The sequence below is a fragment of the Coregonus clupeaformis genome, chromosome 3 (assembly GCF_020615455.1).
Source record: "Coregonus clupeaformis isolate EN_2021a chromosome 3, ASM2061545v1, whole genome shotgun sequence".
Lineage (NCBI taxonomy): Eukaryota > Metazoa > Chordata > Actinopteri > Salmoniformes > Salmonidae > Coregonus > Coregonus clupeaformis.
Window position 1 is genome coordinate 11,763,455 of NC_059194.1, and position 21,580 is coordinate 11,785,034.

Here is a 21,580-nt window from a genome sequence, read left to right on the forward strand (position 1 = left end):
CCCTCAAAACTTGAGACATCTGTGGCATTGTGTTGTGTGACAAAACTGCACATTTTAGTGGCCTTTTATTGTCCCCAACACAAGGTGCACCTGTGTAATGATCATGCTGTCTAGTCAGCATCTTGAAATGCCACACCTGTCAGGTGGATGGATTATCTTGGCAAAGGAGAAATGCTCACTAACAGGGATGTAAACAAATGTGTGCACAGAATTTGAGAGAAATACATTTTTTGTGTGTATGGAACATTTCTGGGATCTTTTCTTTCAGCTCATGAAACATGGGACCAACACTTCACATGTTGTGTTTATATTTTTGCTCAGTATATCTTTAATATCTCTCCAATGAGACTAAAATGTTGTTTAAGATATGATCTCTGCATTAATTCAATGACTGAATATAAACAAAACAATAAATGGGCTGCTTATAGCAGCAGAAATCGGTCGGACAGACAACCAGAATCCGAAATGCCCTATAGAAATTTGAAACAGCTGTCATGTACAGTACAAAATGGTTTCAGAATGGTGGCTAATCTTAAATGGATAAAATCGTAGGTCACACCTCTTTTTCCAGAGCACAGAGATAGAGGACCCATCCTTATATCTGTGCCATTATAGCATCTGTGACAGCATGGGCAACCCATTGAAGCTACAACCCATAGGAATCCCGACCTAGTTGACTACTTTGACTACTTTAAAATGAAGGAAGCATGGTGGAAGCCCTCAATGGCGCTGCTCCTGATATCATTCTCTATGTTACAGAGCTAGAAACCTTGTAACAGTGTTCCCAAACTGATGAACAAAATGGCTGACCAATGTGTCTCAAAAAGGTACATACTATACTGTACAGTATATCAAACAAACAAAATTAAATCATGCAGGAAAAAGCTTTAAACATCAGTTTGGGAGTAGGTCATTAAAGAGAAAGAATTAAGCCAAATTCCAAATGTGAAAAATCAACATTAATGCATTGGTGTATGTCAGCAAAGTTCACATAGGTCTACTGATTGGCAACGTACAAACGTGATTGTAAAGTATTTTGGGGAGAAGCAAAAGAACACCAATACACTACAAACACAATCAAACAGGTTTGCATGAAATAACAATTGGCGCTGATGCAGTAATTCTGGAAAAGCAATCGTGGAACACGAGTCTCCCCACTTGAAGCTGTCCGTAATGGTGAAACAGAGTCACTTTCCTTTTCATTGAAAATCCAACAAAAAAACACAGCATAAACAAACCAACTGTCAAATAAATGTCCAATAAAAATGCAAAAGCTCAAGACGGTGACGTCTCGGCCATCGTGGATGCAGTTTGGTGGCTCTATATGGGCTGAGTAAAAACCTTGCCGATTAGTTCTGATTGAGGCTGATAAATAAAAATAAAAATAATGCTGATGCTCTTAAAGGAGCCATTTAATTTTTTATGTTTTATTTTGACTTCCCCTGTCAACTGTCACAGAGGTGTCGCAACCTGCAGATCAAAGGTCAAAAGGGCAACAACCACAGAATCCCACTACAGTTAAAGCTCAAGGACTGAAAATGTGTCCATGAAGTACAATTCATATGAACACTGGCCTTGTGTCATTCCCAGAGCTATCCCAACTCCCCTAACACTGAGAATTCCCACCAAATCCAAACAGAGGAATTCTAGGAAAAATTGAAAAAATAAAACCCAGTATTGTTTTATGTCATCATTGCAATGCATACAACCTGTATGTATTTAGGTGAAAAAGCAGTGTTTATCGATAGCAGTTTTTTGATAATTATTTTCCCTCTGTTTTACTGAAGGGCAACATGGTCTCATTAGAATATGTCAAAAATAGTGACATTCAACCATTGAAGTTAAATGTCAGCTAAGCGGACATATGAAGGTTGGGGCACTGACTGTGCTCTCGGTGGCCTTGGTCTCTGTGTGTTCTACTGTGACGACTGCGGCGCTGTGCTCTCGGCCTTGCTGTCCTGGTTGTTGAGCGGCTTGCTGCCCCACGGGCTGTTGTTGCCAAGCGCTGGCGAGCCGTTGAAGTCATCCTCGTCGTCCAATCCGTTGGTGGCGTCGTACTGCGTGTTCTCCAGACGTGTGATCAGACGCTCGTCCTCGTCCCCGAACTCCCCGCCCATCAGGGTGGGCTCACCCACCACCATCACGTCCTGAAAGGAAAGAGGTTAAGGACAGGTTAAAGGTCAGAGGTCAGACATTTTGAATGACACATTGTTGCATGTGTGAGAAATGCATGACATTCTGAGAGATGCTATATGTAGAATTGATAATATATTGATTATACTATAGTGATCATACAGGTTTTATGGTATGATATGCAGGTTATACTGACTCTTAATCTATGGAAATGTTCATTCAGCGCAGTTCATGTCCAAGCATATGTGAAAGCCTTTAGACGTTCATTATACTGAAATTAAGCTTAAGATGTCCACTCTAATCTGTATGGATGATATTCCACCCACTGCAATGAAGGGCCAAAAGCAAAAACACTAGAGGACATTGGGTCTCATCAAGACCAGTAGCCTACCCCTGAGATTCTAATTCTAACCAAGAATGGAGGCGTGGGTTCAGATCCCACTTCTGACACCATATGTTGGTAAGGAGATGGGACACCATTCTGTTATAGCTACAAGAACATCTTTACTAAGGCCGGGATTCGTGAGAATGCTTTTCATTGACTACAGCTCAGCATTCAACACCATAGTGCCCTCAAAGCTCATCACTAAGCTAAAGATCCTGGGACTCAACACCTCCCTCTGCAACTGGATCCTGGACTTCCTGACGGGCCGCCCCCAGGTGGTAAGGGTAGGTAACAACACATCTGCCACACTGATCCTTAACACGGGGGCCCCTCAGGGGTGCGTGCTCAGTCCCCTCCTGTACTCCCTGTTCACCCATGACTGCATGGCCAGGCGCGACTCCATCACCATCATTAAGTTTGCCGACGACACAACAGTGGTAGGCCTGATCACCGACAACGATGAGACAGCCTATAGAGAGGAGGTCAGAGACCTGGCTGTGTGGTGCCAGGATAACAACCTCTCCCTCAACGTGACCAAGACAAATGAGATGATTGTGGACTACAGGAAAAAAAAGAGGACTGAGCACGCCCCCATTCTCATTGACGGGGCTGTAGTGGAACAGGTTGAGAGCTTCAAGTTCCTTGGTGTCCACATCACCAACAAACTATCATGGTCCAAACACACCAAGACAGTCGTGAAGAGGGCACAACAAAGCCTATTCCCCCTCAGGAGACTGAAAAGATTTGGCATGGGTCCTCAGATCCTCAAAAAATTCTACAGCTGCACCATTGAGAGCATCCTGACTGGTTGCATCACGGCCTGGTATGGCAACTGGTTGGCCTCCGACTGCAAGGCACTACAGAGGGTAGTGCGTACGGCCCAGTACATCACTGGGGCCAAGCTTCCTGCCATCCAGGACCTCTATACCAAGCGGTGTCAGAGGAAGGCCCTCAAAATTGTCAAAGACTCCAGCCACCCTAGTCATAGACTGTTCTCTCTGCTACCGCACGGCAAGCGGTACCCGGAGTGCCAAGTCTAGGTCCAAAAGACTTCTCAACAGCTTCTACCCCCAAGCCATAAGACTCTGAACAGCTAATCATGGCTACCCGGACTATTTGCACTGCCCCCCACCCCATCTTTTTACGCTGCTGCTACTCTGTTAACTATTTATGCATAGTCACTTTAACTCTACCCACATGTACATATTACTTCAACTACCTCAACTAGCCAGTGCCCCCGCACATTGACTCTGCACCGGTACCCCCCTGTATATATAGCCTCCCTACTGTTATTTTATTTTACTTCTGCTCTTTTTTTCTCAACACTTTTTTGTTGTTATTTTATTTTTATTAAAAATAAATGCACTGTTGGTTAAGGGCTGTAAGTAAGCATTTCCCTGTAATGTCTGCACCTGTTGTATTCGGCGCATGTGGCCAATACAATTTGATTTGATTTGATTCAATTCATAGCGCAGTGCACTAGACAGTTAACAATGCAGATTTTAAAGGCATTTTCCCTGACGTTCGTGGAGATCGCATTCACGGTTAACGCTGCAGATGTCGGTTCAATCTGAAATTACCTTTAAATGTCAAACGCGCTATAACACAGATCTAACGCGGATCGGATAGAATCCCAACCTAGGATAAAACCTGATATGTTGTACAGAGCATTATGGGTACTGTAGTACATAATGCTACAACCCATAAACCGCCCATGCTATCACAGTCTTTTGTGGCAAGTGAGTCCTCTATCCAGCTCTATGACAACTACTCACAAGCTTCTAACCCTTCTAACCCATCTAACCAATCTGACCCATCTATCTCTTCTAACCCATAAAACCCATCTAACCCCTCTAACCATCTAACCCATCTAAACCTTCTAACCCATCTAACCCTTGTAATCCATCTAATCCATCTAACCCATCTAAACCATCTAACCCATCTAATCCATCTAACCCATTAGCTGGTGTGCTTCAACTGTTGATGATGTGTGTTTGTTGTTTCACTAAAGGGCTAAAGCCGTGTGTTTACCTTGTTTCGAAACAACCCCCTGCCGCTCCTGCAATAACAGTTGGTGCGTGGGGGGGATTTTAAGGAGTGTGTGTATGGTGAAGCACCGTGAAGGCGGTGAACCCGTATGTACACGGTCGACCCCTCTCTGAGCACTCTGTGCGAATGAAACCCCCTCCCACTGACGAAGTGGACTATCCTCCCCTTCCTGCCCCTCGCAGACCAATCAAAATTGAAGGCAGGTAGCCTAGGAGTCAGAGCGTTGGGACAGTACAGTTGCTTGTTCGAAACGCGAGCCGGCAAGGTGAAAAAATCTGCCATTTGCCCTTGAACAAGGTAGTTAACCCCCACAACAACTGCTCCCCAGGCGCGATAATGTGGACGTCGATTAAGGCAGCCCCCCGCACCTCTTTGATTCAGAAGGGTTGGGTTAAATGTGGAAGACACTGTATTTCGGTTAAATGCATTCAGTTGTACAACTCACTAGGTATCCCCTTTCCTTTCCCTATAGTAATCATGTAGGACATATTTCTAAGAGATGATCCCTAGCGTTGAGGTCACAGATGAAAACATAGGGAGTTTTATTCTGTGGTTGATTCTTTATTCGCAATGTGAGGGAATTTAATTGGGTGATGTTAACTCTCTATTTTGATAGGTACAGTGGGGAAAAAAAGTATTTAGTCAGCCACCAATTGTGAAAGTTCTCCCACTTAAAAATATGAGAGAGGCCTGTAATTTTCATCATAGGTACACGTCAACTATGACAGACAAATTGAGAAAAAAAATCCAGAAAATCACATTGTAGGATTTTTAATTAATTTATTTGCAAATTATGGTGGAAAATAAGTATTTGGTCACCTACAAACAAGCAAGATTTCTGGCTCTCACAGACCTGTTGCTTCTTCTTTAAGAGGCTCCTCTGTCCTCCACTCGTTACCTGTATTAATGGCACCTGTTAGAACTTGTTATCAGTATAAAAGACACCTGTCCACAACCTCAAACAGTCACACTCCAAACTCCACTATGGCCAAGACCAAAGAGCTGTCAAAGGACACCAGAAACAAAATTGTAGACCTGCACCAGGCTGGGAAGACTGAATCTGCAATAGGTAAGCAGCTTGGTTTGAAGAAATCAACTGTGGGAGCAATTATTAGGAAATGGAAGACATACAAGACCACTGATAATCTCCCTCGATCTGGGGCTCCACGCAAGATCTCACCCCGTGGGGTCAAAATGATCACATGAACGGTGAGCAAAAATCCCAGAACCACACGGGGGGACCTAGTGAATGACCTGCAGAGAGCTGGGACCAAAGTAACAAAGCCTACCATCAGTAACACACTACGCCGCCAGGGACTCAAATCCTGCAGTGACAGACGTGTCCCCCTGCTTAAGCCAGTACATGTCCAGGCCCGTCTGAAGTTTGCTAGAGTGCATTTGGATGATCCAGAAGAGGATTGGGAGAATGTCATATCGTCAGATGAAACCAAAATATAACTTTTTGGTAAAAACTCAACTCGTCGTGTTTGGAGGACAAATAATGCTGAGTTGCATCCAAAGAACATCATACCTACTGTGAAGCATGGGGGTGGAAACATCATGCTTTGGGGCTGTTTTTCTGCAAAGGGACCAGGACGACTGATCCGTGTAAAGGAAATAATGAATGGGGCCATGTATCATGAGATTTTGAGTGAAAAACTCCTTCCATCAGCAAGGGCATTGAAGATGAAACGTGGCTGGGTCTTTCAGCATGACAATGATCCCAAACACACCGCCCGGGCAACGAAGGAGTGGCTTCGTAAGAAGCATTTCAAGGTCCTGGAGTGGCCTAGCCAGTCTCCAGATCTCAACCCCATAGAAAATCTTTGGAGGGAGTTGAAAGTCCGTGTTGCCCAGCGACAGCCCCAAAACATCACTGCTCTAGAGGATATCTGCATGGAGGAATGGGCCAAAATACCAGCAACAGTGTGTGAAAACCTTGTGAAGACTTACAGAAAACGTTTGACCTGTGTCATTGCCAACAAAGGGTATATAACAAAGTATTGAGAAACTTTTGTTATTGACCAAATACTTATTTTCCACCATAATTTGCAAATAAATTCATTAAAAATCCTACAATGTGATTTTCTGGAAACAAAATTCTCATTTTGTCTGTCATAGTTGACGTGTACCTATGATGAAAATTACAGGCCTCTCTCATCTTTTTAAGTGGGAGAACTTGCACAATTGGTGGCTGACTAAATACTTTTTTCCCCCACTGTACAGGTCTAAACATAACAGTGAGTATCTAGGAGATGCAATTCAATAATTTAAGAAATGTTAGATGATTGATTACTGGTAGTTATAAATACAATTGAAGTCGGAAGTTTACATACACTTAAGTTGGAGTCATTAAAACTTGTTTTTCAACCACTCCACAAATTTCTTGTTAACAAACTATAGTTTTGGCAAGTCGGTTAGGACATCTACTTTGACACAAGTAATTTTTCCAACAATTGTTTACAGACAGATTATTTCACTGTATCACAATTCCAGTGGGTCAGAGGTTTACATACACTAAGTTGACTGTGCCTTTAAACAGCTTGGAAAATTCCAGAAAATATGTCATGACTTTAGAAACTTCTGATAGGCTAACTGACATAATTTGAGTCAATTGGAGGTGTACCTGTGGATGTATTTCAAGGCCTACCTTCAAACTCAGTGCCACTTTGCTTGACATCATAGGAAAATGAAAATAAATCATCCAAGACCTCAGAAAAAAAATGGTAGACCTCCACAAGTCTGGTTCATCCTTGGGAGCAATTTCCAAACGCCTGAAGGTACCACGTTCATCCGTACAAACAATAGTACGCAAATATAAACACCATGGGACCACGCAGCCGTCATACCGCTCAGGAAGGAGACGCGTTCTGTCTCCTAGAGATGAACGTACTTTGGTGCGAAAAGTGCAAATCAATCCCAGAACAACAGCAAAGGACCTTGTGAAGATGCTGGAGGAAACAGGTACAAAAGTATCTATATCCTATATCGACATAACCTGAAAGGCAGCTCAGCAAGGAAGAAACCACTGCTCCAAAACCGCCATAAAAAAGCCAGACTATGGTTTGCAACTGCACATGGGGACAAAGATCTTACTTTTTGGAGAAATGTCCTCTGGTCTGATGAAACAAAAATAGATGTCACACCCTGGCTCTGGGACTCTATATGTTGAGCCAGTGTTCATTCTATGTGGTTTATTTCTATGTTGGGGGTTCTGGTTTGTTTTCTATGTTTGCCTGAGTGACTCCCAATCAGAGGCAACGAGTGTCAGCTGTTGGCTGGTTGTCTCTGATTGGGAGCCATATTTAACTGTCTGTTTTTCACTTTGTGTTTGTGGGTTTTTGTTCCGTGTTCGGTCATTGTCACCGTGGACGTTACGAGTCGTTTGTTGTTTTGGTCGTGCTTTAATTTAATAAAGTAAACATGTTCATTCATCACGCTGCGCATTGGTCTCTCCCTGACGATCGTGACAGAAAAACCCACCAAAACTGGACCAAGCAGCGTGTCCAGGAGCCATCGCCAGGGGAATCGCTTGCAGATCTCCGTGGCAACCTCGACTGGGTCCAGCCTTGTAAAGAGCAGAGTGGATGGACTTGGGAACAGTTGAGGAAGAGCTTCGACTGGGTCAAGCCCATTGAGGAGCTGAATAGCGGGAGTTGGAGACAGAAGAGCGAGAGTTGGGCGAGAACGATAGAGGCCTGGCCCACGGGGAGGAGAGACCCCCAGACATTTTTTAGGGGGGGGCTAACGCCGTGGACGACGGGCCAGCAGGAGACCGCGGCAGAGCGGCCCAGCGGATTGGCAGAGGAGGCCGCCAGGTTACGGGGGCCACTGGTCGAAGAGGGGGTGGAAGATGTAGAGGCACGGCGAGAGGTACTGGCGTGTGTTGCCAGTCCGGTCCGGCCTGTTCCTGATCCCCACGTAGGGCCAGTGGTGTGTGTTCCCAGTACGGTCCGGCCTGTTCCTGCCACTCGCACCAAGTCTACGGTGCGCATCACCAGCTTCGGCCCGGCCCATTCCTGCTCCCCGCACCAAGTCAGTGGTGCGTTTCGTCAGCCCTGTCCGGCCCGTTCCTGCTCTCCGCACCAAGTCTGTGGTGCGGCGTCGCCAGCCCAGTCCGGCCCATTCCTGCTCCCGCACCAAGTCAGTGGTGCGCCCGTCAACCCGGCTCGGCCCGTTCCTGCTCCCCGCACCAAGTCAGGGGTGCGCATCGTCAGCCCGGTCCGGCCCGTCGCTGCTCCACGCACCAAGCCAGGGGTGCGCATCGTCAGCCCGGTCCGGCCCGTTGCTGCTCACGCACGCAAGCCAGGGTGCGAGTCATCAGTCGGTGAGGCCCGTTCGGCTCCACGCACCAAGCCAGGGTTGCGTATCGTCAGCCCGGGTCTGGCCCGTTGCTGCTCCACGCACCAAGCCAGGGGTGCGCATCGACAGCCAGGTCCGGTCCTTTCCTGCCTCACGCACCAAGCCTGGGGTGCGCGTCGTCAGTCTGGCACAACCCGTGCCTGGGTCATCGGTGCCAAATCAGGTACCGCTTTATTGCTCCCCAACGGAGCTGAAGCTAGCCGCTCCTGCTACGTCCAGGTCAGCTCCAGCCAGCGGGGCCAGACCGGACCAGGGGCGCTATGGGGGGTTTATTGGAGGGTGGTGGGCAAGCCCGGAGCCAGAACCGCCGCCGAGGAGGAGTGCCCACCCAGCCCTCCCCTATTTTTTTCTGGTTGAGGCGCGGTCGCTGTCCGCGCCTTTAGGGGGGGGTACTGTCACACCCTGGCTCTGGGACTCTATATGTTGAGCCAGGGTGTGTTCATTCTATGTGGTTTATTTCTATGTTGGGGGTTCTGGTTTGTTGTTTTCTATGTTTGCCTGAGTGACTCCCAATCAGAGGCAACGAGTGTCAGCTGTTGGCTGGTTGTCTCTGATTGGGAGCCATATTTAACTGTCTGTTTTTCACTTTGTGTTTGTGGGTTTTTGTTCCGTGTTCGGTCATTGTCACCGTGGACGTTACGAGTCGTTTGTTGTTTTGGTCGTGCTTTAATTTAATAAAGTAAACATGTTCATTCATCACGCTGCGCATTGGTCTCTCCCTGACGATCGTGACAATAGAACTGTTTGGCCATAATGACCATCGTTATGTTTGGAGGAAAAAGCGGGATGCTTGCAAGTCGAAGAACACCATCTCAACCGTGCAGCACGGGGGTGGCAGCATCATGCTGTGGGAGTGCTTTGCTGCAGGAGGGACTGGTGCACTTCACAAAATAGATGGCATCATGAGGAAGGAAAATTATGTGGATATATTGATGCAACATCTCAAGACATCAGTCAGGAAATTAAAGCTTGGTCGCAAATGGGTCTTCCAAATGGACAATTACCCCAAGCACACTTCCAAAGTTGTGGGAAAATGGCTTAAGGACAACAAAGTCAAGGTATTGGAGTGGCCATCACAAAGCCCTGACCTCAATCCTATAGAACATTTGTGGGCAGAACTGAAAAAGCGTGTGCGAGCAAGGAGGCCTACAAACCTGACTCAGTTACACCAGCTCTATCAGGAGGAATGGGCCAAAATTCACCCAACTTATTGTGGGAAACTTGTGGAAGGCTACCTGAAACGTTTGACCCAAGTTAAACAATTTAAAGGCAATGCTACCAAATACTAATTGAGTGTACGTAAACTTCTGACCCACTGGGAATGTGATGAAATAAATAAAAGCTGAAATAAATCATTCTCTCTACTATTATTCTGACATTTCACATTCATAAAATAAAGTGGTGATCCTAACTGACCTAAGACAGGGAATTGTTACTAGGATTAAATGTCAGGGATTGTGAAAAACTGAGTTTAAATGTATTTGGCTAAGGTGTATGTAAACTTCCGACTTCAACTGTATGTGATCAAATTGACTATGTTAGGACAGTATTGGTTGTTCTAGGCAGGCTGAGTTGTATATCTCATTTTCCCTGGTCTGCTAAACCCTCTCTCTCCTCAGCAGCCCACAACCTCCCACTGCATCTCAGGAGGAAGCTACACAGTTAAATGAAACACACGGTTCACTGCCCATGTGTGTCAATGCGGCGTGGCATGGGAGCTCTCGCTAACCTCCTCTGATGTGCAGATGTGTGCACATGTATGAACACACACGCACGCAGACACGCAGACACACACACGCAGACACAAACACACACATGCAGACACACACACAAACACACACATGCAGACACACACACAAACACACAAACACACACCAACCAGAGGATCTGGATTGGTGGGGGGGGTTGGCAACGTCTCTCAAACCCCCCTAGCTCCCGCCTCTACACCCTACTATGCCTTAATCACACTAATTAATTTAGGTGAGATTTTTGACTAAATGACAATATCCACACTGATTTGTCAATTTGCATAGCTAATTAAGTCATTAGCTCAAAACGTGCTGATTGCCAACAAGCCTTAAATTCGCCATCTGTTCCTGCGAGGGTGGCTGTCAATCTACCTCTGGCCTGTTTGGGCCAACCCCCCCGACCCACCCCCACCCCTCCCACCAATGACAACAGCTGGTGGTCAGACTGGGATTGGGGGAGTGTACATTGTGATCTAATTAATAATGTTTCATCTACTCATCTCATTATCTTTAGCATTAGCTAGCCCTGAATGGACCTATGGGCTGTTAAGACAGCTAAGAATGTTCATTGTCTGATCATAAGTTAGTGTATTAGCACCCTTTTTGAGATATTAGACAATCCCCTTCTCCTTGCCCCTACTTCTTCTGTGTTTGCAGATCTGAAGGAACTGGACAGGTGTAAGCAATATGGTGGATGCTCCTCTATGCCCATTGAAGGGCTGAGCCTTCAGCATAAACCTATCTAGTCCCTTAAGATCTGCAAATACAAAATGTGTAGGTAAAGGCCTATGAGGTGAAATGTTCAGAGGGATACACATAGACGCGTAACAAATAGAGCTAACAACACACTTCCGTTTTCTACCTGACAGACAATCATATTTGTTCTACACAATCAATTTCTATCTGAATGTTCCCAAAGAATCCCCCAGCAAACACATTGTAGGACTCTGCATGGTTTTCTTAGTAGCACTCTACATAGTTTTCAATGTCATTTCAGCCCAGCGACCAGTAGAGGTCCCTGTTGAACAACACAACAACCCACTCCCCCTCCCTTCCCTATGCCCCCCATTCACCCGCTCCCTCCCTTTTCTCCCTGTCCTCTCCTTATTGTCATTGGGCTCACGTAGGGCCTGTGCTCAGCCAACGAACGAACAACTTCTCAGACAAAGCTAGCAGGCGTGCAACATATGTAACCAGCATGTTACCGTCACTGCTCTTAAAGACGCATGTCAACATTAACCATAGGAAGTGTGTGTTTTTAAAGAAAGGAGGGGGGAGGAGGGAGAGGAGTGTGTGTGTGGGAAGGAAAGGAGAAGGGGGTGTATACAGATATACTGTGTGATAATGAGAGATGGCACAGAGCCAAACAGCCTCCCACCAAGAAAACAATGTGTGTGTGTGTGTGTGTGTGTGTGTGCATCCGAGTGATTGAGTAAGAGAGAGAAGAGGGGAGGGGGGTTGGGGGGGTGAAAGAGAGTGAGAGGAAGCTAGAGTTGGAGAGGGTGTGTGTCTATGTGTGTGTGAGAAAGGGAGAGTGAGGGAGAGAGATCGAGAAAGAGCAAGAGAGAGGGGGGAGCTTGAGTTGGAGAGGCTGTGTCTATGTGGGTGTGTGTGAGAGAGAGAGAGAGAGAGAGAGAGAGAGAGATAGAGAGAGAGAGAGAGGGAGGGAGAGAGCGAGCGAGAGGGAGAGGGAGGGAGAGAGGGACATAAAAAATATATACCTAGAGAAAGAAAAAGAGAGAAAAAAGAGATGCCTTGTGGATTAAAAAGCACCGTGAGGAACAACCCAACCCAAACAAAGAGGGTTCACAGATCCCCAGTCTCCCTCCCTGCCTCCCTCCCTCCTAAACCCCCCCATCCAGAGGGACTACAGTCCTAAGCAGTCAGTATGACTCCTAACAGTCCATACAGCAAACCCAGTGTGTGATAGTGAGAAAGTACTATAGCTTGTCCAAACAATTGAGGCGAAATAGCACTTTATCCCCTGGGGTGATGTGAAGCGCGAGGTGTAACACTCAGTGGTTTAAGTAGGTGTTTAACCTCAAACTGTGTCAAGTGGCCCCGTATTGACATGTCGAGGAAGAAAATATGCTATGCATGGGATAGACTAGAGACATGGTGCGCCAGTTGATATAGCACTCCCCAGAGCAGAGGGTATGAAGCAACAGGGGAGGATAATTCTAGATTAATACTTGAATAAACACATTATGACGGTAGATTGATAGTCCTATAAATGAATTGTTGTGTTTCATTACATGCCTTCCTGCCTGTGTGTCTATAGTAGTTGTGTATAAGTGGTGTATAGTGGTGTATAGGGGTGTATAGTGGTGTAAAAGGGTGTATAGTGGTGCATAGAGGTGTATAGTATGAAAAAACGGTAAGTCGCTCTGGATAAGTATAGTGGTGTATAGGGGTGTATAGTGGTGTGTAAGGGTGTATAGTGGTGTTTAGGGGTGTATAGTGGTGTATAGTGGTGTGTAGTGGTATATGGTGGTGTATAGTGGTGTATGGTGGTGTATAGTGGTGTGTAGTGGTGTATAGGGGTGTATAGTGGTGTGTAGTGGTGTGTAGTGGTGTATAGGGGTGTATAGGGGTGTATAGTGGTGTATGGTGGTGTGTAGTGGTGTGTAGTGGTGTATAGGGGTGTATAGTGGTGTATGGTGGTGTATAGTGGTGTGTAGTGGTGTATAGGGGTGTATAGTGGTGTATAGTGGTGTGTAGGGGTGTATAGTGGTGTATAGGGGTGTGTAGTGGTGTAAGAGGGTGTAAGAGTGGGCCAAACCCGGTTGAGCTGATGCTTACAGGTACCTGACTGGAGAGGCTGAAGTTGCTGGCAGGGCTTCTCTTCTTACTGTTGGCGTTGCCCACGCTGCTGTTGGCGCTGCTGGCAGAGTTCTTCCTTTTCCTCCTCTTCGTCGTCGTCTGTCTCGTTGGCTCAGCTTTGGCACGACCAGCAAAGGAAAAAAGAGCCATGGCGGACAACATAATGCATACACCAAGGTGGGGGTAACTCATAAAGTACATACGTGTATATTGACATGCACACACACATGCACCCATGCAAGAATGCACAGACAGACACATGCACAATACGTACAACACGCAACAACAAAAAAATTATCCATGCTTTGTTAATATCAGAGGTGAAATCAAAAGGCGTTAACATCTCCCAAGACATGCACTAGTTAGAAAGAACCCCTGTTTCATGTGTATAAATGCTCAACAATAGAACGTGCTGCTTGACTTAATGTGAATGCCTTAATGACCTTGGTATTGTACAATCCTCAATAGCCTGCCCACATTAAAACTACTCTACTGTGATAGATAACACCATCTTTTATAAAACTACTCTACTGTGATAGATAACACCATCTTTTATAAAACTACTCTACTGTGATAGATAACACCATCTTTTATAAAACTACTCTACTGTGAGAGATAACACCACCTTGTCACGCCTACTCCCGTTCCCTCTCTCTGGCGCTCAACGTCGCCGGTCTACTAACCACCGTTCCTGGCAACCCACATTACGCACACCTGTTCCCCATCGTTATGCACACCTGGACTTCATCATTACCTTGATTACTTCCCCTTTATTTAGCCCTCAGTAGCCACAGTCTTCAGGCAGTATTGGTTTAGTTTTTTCTCACGTTCTGTACGCTTCTCATGTTTTTTCATCGGTATCGTTTCTTTATTAAACTCACCTTCTGCACCTGCTTCCTGACTCCCAGCGTATATGTTTTATGCATTTAATTGATTTATTTGTATTGCTGTGAATTGTCTTTGTGAGTCAGATTGTTTGTTTGTTTGTTTGCGTCACCATATGAAGTGGTGATGCACAGTGTGGTGTCTTAGCAAACATTTCAGGTCAATGATTTAGAATTTCATAGTGACTTAGTATGACATACTGTATGTGACATGCAGTCATCTAATTTCGTCTTCGTTTTTTAGACGGTTGTTGAGCATTCATGACGAAAAGTACACAACAATGTATTTCATGGCATTCCGTTCAGAGAGAAAATAGAATGCACTCTCCTAGACTACTTCTATCTCTATTGAAAACTATAGGAAGACAGAAAAGGTACCTTTTTTGTGATTTGTGGGGAATATTTCTGTTTTGAAGTTCTGTGGGTGTCCAGCTGAAACCAGAGCCAAAATGAGTTTTGTTTTATTGATGTGATTCATTATTTTAAATAATTAAATATCAGAGAGAGAGAGAGAGACCAGAAATGACAACAGCGAATGAAGGAGAAAAAAGCTGTACATTCACTGCAATGTACAGACAAAGATGTTGTCTCAACATTATTACTGTAGAAGTAAATGTTGAAAAACATTATTAGTTCTTGTACAATTATGTTTTTATTTATTTATTATGAGCTAGACATTTAATTAATTAATAAAATATGAAATTAAATAACGTGTATATCCTTGATCATTAATTTTGTGTAAGGTAATAAAATAGGTTAAGTAGAGATCTTAACAGCACTTACATCTGTTTCTGATTTACATAATTTATGAATAAATGTATTTAGCTATTTTCACCAAGTGTTTGTAAGAGAGAATGTTATTCCTCTGAATCTCAGTGGGGGAAAAACAACATTTCTGTGATCTTCAAAAATATGTCTGAAAATGAAATGCATGTCTTATACTAATCACACCAAGGGAGATGCTTTAGCATTCAAAGGCAACCAGCGACATATAATTTATCTGAAAAGATAACATAACTGAGGAACATACACCTATTCTTATCAAAAGTGTGATCTCTGCACCCAGAAACAAATCAACTTCTCTATTACTACTCAATTGTAATGTCTAAGGTTGTCACGAGAAACGATCAAAACTGTGACAAGTCTATTACCAATTCCCATCCACTACTTTGACAAACCCGGGTACAGGAACATGATGTCCATTGTCAGAAACAACCTTCTCTGGCATCACGACTGTTTACGTCGATGTCGAACAAATGACGCACTAAAACCCGTCCATTTCCATCAAAAAGACTTATCAGTGCATAAATGCATCCGTGCTTCCTTCCTCGCTAAAACATAACCATTTTCCAGGTCCGAGAAGAATTGGAGGAAAGATGACAAACTTGACTAATAAGGAAACCACAATTACACAATTATTAGACCAGCTTAGTTCAGTTTGGTTTCCTTTAAAAACACAGGCGGACAGACGAACTGTAGTGGCACACGAAAGATTTATGACCAGCAAAACTGATCCTAGATCTGTATCAAATGATAAAAGTTACCATTCTTATAACTTTGCTATACACCCAATACAATGTTAAGCATAAAGTCCACTAGTGAAATAGGTATTGAGTCAAGGCAATATGTAAAGACATACACAGAGGGTTCTGGATCCCAAAGCTGCTATCAGCTCCTATACAGCTGATACGTTTGGCATCTTAAACATTTTTCACTGAACCCTGATACTATACAACATGGAATTGAACAGAGATGTATCTCCTTGTGCACAATTAGACATTGACAGTTCAACTTCTCCTTTTTCAAAGCGTCTGTTCAAGAAGATTCTACGTTCATTGACAGTGAAAACAACATTTTTATCCAAAGTGAGAATACAAACCTCTGGGGAGCTATCAGCGAGGGAGTTGGATCTTGTAGTTTGATTACACCAGGCACCCTTAATTAAAGCTCACAAGCCTCACACACTACACAGGTCTGAGTCAAAGGCTTTCTACTTGTGTTGCTTTTTTAAGACGTCTTGTCATGCCCTGGCGAACATTGCAGTAATTTGCAGCCCTTGAATATTTCAAAAACTCCTTCTCATTTCTACTCCAGCTTTAATACTGCACAGCCAGTTTAAGCCAACTATTTTTCAAGAACCAGCCTTCGAACATCAATCATAAAACCCTGAAATGGCCAGTTACAGTCTATTCAAATAAAAATTCCAGAGGAATTCCTGATAGATTTCCTGATTCCTGACAGGGAGAACACATTTGAGGTATTACGCAATATAATACATATTTAGAAATACCAATTCATTACATTCTCTGTTCTTTCAACATGGCCTCTAGAAATGAGACAATCTAACCATTGTCATTATATCTCCCGAGTGGCGCAGTGGTATTGTAGTGCTAGCTGTGCCACTAGAGATCCTGGTTCAAATCCAGGCTCTGTCGTAGCCGGCCGCGACTGGGAGACCCATGGGGCGGCGCACAATTGGCCCAGCGTCGTCCAGGGTAGGGGAGGGAATGGCCAGCAGGGATGTAGCTCAGTTGGTAGAGCATGGCGTTTGCAACGCCAGGGTTGTGGGTTCGATTCCCACGGGGGGTCAGTAAAGAAAATTAATATATATATATATATATATATAAAAAGAATAATGTATGCACTCACTAACTGTCTGTGTCCCGTAGTGCACTATATCTGGAATATGGTGCCATTTAAAGTGTGTTTGGTTAGCAAGGCAGTATAACCGTTACCTGGCGGGGCCACCATTCTCTGCCACTTCTGGAACAGGCACGTCTTCAGACAGTCCCGAGGGCTGAGGTTGTAGGTCTTGTGCCTGGACATGAGCTCCTGCATGGGCTCCAGGATGACACACAGCTGCAGATGATGGAAAACACAAACACGCAAATGTTAGATTCGGTAGTATAAAAACGCAAATGCATGTACATATACACATTGTTTTCCATGTTGGTGAAGATGGATCTGTAATCGTTGTGTGAGCTTCGTTCTGAAACTCTGTATTACAGAATCCAACAAGGAGAATCCTCAAGTGATCTATGAAGTCATCACAAAGAGGACACGTGGGCCAGTTTGTCACTTTAAATAGGTAAGACATTCACAGCAGTGTAACTTTCACGTGGCAAACCGCCTCCCTCAACAGTTATCTTAGCAACAAACATCAAAATGCTGTTCCCTCCTGTCACACCAAAGCATTGTCATGCGGGTGCACAGACTTATAGTAACATCAGAACATACACTACACAGTATTTACAAAAGTATGTGGACACCCCTTCAAATTAGTGGATTCGGCTATTTCAGCTACACCCTTGATGACAGGAGTATAAAATCTAGCACACAGCCATGCAATCTCCATAGACAAACATTGGCAGTAGAATGGCCTTACTGAAGAGGTCAGTGACTTTCAACGTGGCACCGTCATAGGATGCCACCTTTAAATCAAGTTAGTTTGTCAAATGTCTGCCCTACTAGAGCTGCCCCGGTCAACTGTAAGTGCTGTTATTGTGAAGTGGAAAGTCTAGGAGCAACAACGGCTCAGCCGCAAAGTGGTCAGCCACACAAGCTCACAGAACAGGATCGGCGAGTGCTGAAGCGCGTAGTGCGTAAAAATCGTCTGTCCTCGGTTGCAACACTCACTACTGAGTTCCAAACTGCCTCTGGAAACAACGTCAGCACAAGAACTGTTAGTCGGGAGCTTGATGAAATGGGTTTCCATGGCCGAGCAGGCACAAGCCTAAGATCACCATGTGCAATGCCAAGGACAGGAAACCCATTTGCCATTGGACTCTGGAGCAGTGGAAACAAGTTCTCTGGACAAATCTGGGTTTGGCGGATGCCAGGAGAACATAGTGCCAACTGTAAAGTTTGGTGGAGGAGGACAAATGTTCTGGGGCTATTTTTCATGGTTAAGAAAGGGAAATCTTAACGCTACAGCATACAATGACATTCTAGACGATTCTGTGCTGGGAAGGCCCTTTCTTGTTTCAGCATGATAACGCCCCCGTGCACAAAGCGAGGTCCACACAGAAATGGTTTGTCAAGATTGGTGTGGAAGAACTTGACTGGCCTGCACAGAGCCCTGACCTCAACCCCGTCGAACACCTTTGGGATGAATTGGAACGCTGACTGCGAGCCAGGCCTAATCGCCCAACATCAGTGCCCGACCTCACTAATGCTCTTGTGGCTAAATGGAAGCAAGTCCCCGCAGCAATGTTCCAACATCTAGTGGAAAGCCTTCCCAGAAGAGTGGAAGCTGTTATAGCAGCAAAAGGGGGACCAACTCCATATTGATGCTCATGATTTTGGAATGAGATGTTCGACGAGCAGGTGTCCATGTAGTGTATGTGCGTATAAAGCCACGAGCTACTTGTGTGTCTAACTCACAAAACCTGTGTCTCTAATGGGCACATAGGTTTGTACTCATACACGTGTAGGATCTTAATTTGATCACCCTGTTGAAGGAGAAATTTCCAGCAATGCAGAAAATGTAAAACTTGTAGTGCATTTGAGGTTTAAAAAGGCTTCTCAAGTTTGTAATTTCCCCTTTTCACTTACGAAAAATGTATAAACCCAGACAAAAATGTCCATTCATTATAATCACATAATAATTCACATTTCCTGTTGCTGCAGGATTATTTTCCTGCTGTAGCAAACTGGCTCAAATTAAGATGCTACATATGTAGGCCTATCAAAACAGACCTGGGTCTGTATATAGGATCAGTTTAGCCTTTTAGATCATAAGGAATAATTTCCAAATGCCATTGGACTGTCTGCAGGCGAAGTGAACATGCATGTAGCACATGTAGCATACTAAACCCATGTTGTTTCTCTGTTGCTGTCCTCTTGACACGGCTATATCCCCCCTAGCTCAGCGAACAATCCCTGGATTTGAGCCTGAAAACAAGTGCTATTTTCAGGTTGAATGGTAGGAAGTCTGCTGCATGGCTCTAATACATGGAAAGGCTTAAATACAGTGACCGACAAAACGCTTGTTTTGACACTTGGCCAGGAAACCGTCAGTCTCTTTGGGAAGAACTGATAGACGGTGGGAAATGCATGGGCGCCTTTCGAAAGACAATAAAGACTGCATTTATGTGAGGAAAGGGCGTATTTTATTTGAACAGCGACAATAAGATAGCAAGAGAGAAATCGTTACATCTCACTGTGACGTGAGGAAGACCGATGATATTTACTCAAAGTACAGTATGAAATTGACACCACGCCAATCTCAGAAAGTCAGCTAATTCCTAATTTGACTAGGATTTGTTGGTGAAAAATTACAAGGGGTGTTTTGTTTGGGATAGATTAGGTAGGTTGTGGGGTGTCATAAAAATAAAACTCAAAGGAATAGCCTATTAGCGTTACACTAATGGCCATTAGCGAAATCTCCTATAGGTAATGGATGATATATTGTCAATAACTGGAAAGCAAGGCTGTCTGCGTAATTCGAGTTATGCAAAATAACTAAATAATATACTGTAGGCACACACTTCTCCAAAACTACACTCAATATATTCCATATGCTTTCCATAATTATTTTCATGGTTAGCTGCTAGGAATCTTAAAAATAATACAAAAAATAAGAATCTCTCTCTCTCTCTCTCTCTCTCTCTCTCTCTCTCTCTCTCTCTCTCTCTCTCTCTTTTTTCTTTTCTCTCTCTCTCTCTCTCTCTCTCTCTCTCTCTCTCTCTCTCTCTCTCTCTCTCTCTCTCTCTCTCTCTCTCTCTCTCTCTCTCTCTCTCTCTCTCTCTCTCTCTCTCTCTCTCTCTCTCTCGGGAGCATTCATTAATGTTATGCTAATTTTCTGTATCCAATTAATTCACTCCCTCTCTCTCTCTCTTTTCTCCCTCGCTCTTCCTAGCTTGTTCTCCTATTTGGAAATCAGAGCTGTCACTCAAACAAAAGACGTCTGAAATACTGACCTATGTATTCTGGTGCAGACTGAGACGTCCACTAACTATATGTTATAAATACACAGAGAATTGGAACTTAAAAGTAAAGAAGAACACACATATAGGTGGATATTCACTGATACATTTATGTATTCAGATTAAAATAACATATTGTGATAGCTGTCAATACTCTATTATGTATTCAGATTAAAATAACATATTGTGATAGCTGTCAGTACTGTTTTATGTATTCAGATTAAAATAACATATTGTGACAGATGTCAGTACTGTTTTATGTATTCAGATTAAAATAACATATTGTAATAGCTGTCAGTACTGTTTTATGTATTCAGATTAAAATAACATATTGTAATAGCTGTCAGTACTGTGTTATGTATTGATTAAAATAACATATTGTGATAGATGGCAGTACTGTTTTATGTATTCAGATTAAAATAACATATTGTGATAGCTGTCAGTACTGTTTTATGTATTCAGATTAAAATAACATATTGTGACAGATGTCAGTACTGTTTTATGTATTCAGATTAAAATAACATATTGTGATAGCTGTCAGTACTGTTTTATGTATTCAGATTAAAATAACATATTGTAATAGCTGTCAGTACTGTTTTATGTATTCAGATTAAAATAACATATTGTGATAGCTGTCAGTACTGTTTTATGTATTCAGATTAAAATAACATATTGTAATAGCTGTCAGTACTGTTTTATGTATTCAGATTAAAATAACATATTGTGATAGCTGTCAGTACTGTCTTATGCATTCAGATTAAAATAACATATTGTAATAGCTGCCAGTACTGTTTTATGTATTTTGATTAAAATAACATATTGTGATAGCTGTCAGTACTGTCCTATGTATTCAGATTAAAATAACATATTGTGATAGCTGTCAGTACTTTCTTGTACTTATTTTCAGGTACCTAACAATTACAAATTGCGGAGGGTATGGTATGATACCTATATCAAGGTGATTGATGGATTGAGTAGTGATGTGTGTGTGATTATGCATGCGTGCATGTATTTGTGTGTATGTCTACACTACCGGTCAAAAGTTTTAGAACACCTACACACTCAAGGGTTTTTCTTTATTTTTACTATTTTCTACATTGTAGAATAATAGTGAAGACATCATAACTATGACATAATACATATGGAATCATGTAGTAACCAAAAAAGTGTTAAACAAACCAAAATATATTTTATATTTGAGATTCTTCAAATAGCCACCCTTTGCCTTGATGACAGCTTTGAACACTCTTGGCATTCTCTCAACCAGCT

At 43.5% G+C, this 21,580-nt stretch overlaps 1 protein-coding gene across 6 annotated transcripts in view; it reads right to left on the reverse strand.

The window, feature by feature from the left end:
• Positions 1 to 247: 247 nt before the first annotated feature.
• The window catches only part of LOC121540621 (LIM domain-binding protein 2), a 121,235-nt gene continuing 99,902 nt past the window's right edge, over positions 248 to 21,580 (reverse strand). Inside the window, exons 6-9 of one of the 6 annotated variants that reach the window (XM_041849652.2) lie at positions 17,120 to 17,243; positions 14,763 to 14,816; positions 13,486 to 13,616; positions 248 to 2,147 (exon numbers count right to left, since the gene is read on the reverse strand). In XM_041849652.2, coding sequence (XP_041705586.1) covers positions 1,917 to 2,147; positions 13,486 to 13,616; positions 14,763 to 14,816; positions 17,120 to 17,243 — 540 coding nt within the window. In that variant the 3' untranslated portion in view covers positions 248 to 1,916. Of the gene's footprint in view, positions 2,148 to 13,479; positions 13,629 to 14,762; positions 14,817 to 17,119; positions 17,244 to 21,580 lie in introns of all 6 variants that reach the window. The other 5 variants (XM_041849648.2, XM_041849639.2, XM_041849634.2 and 2 more) reach the window with 5 other exon arrangements.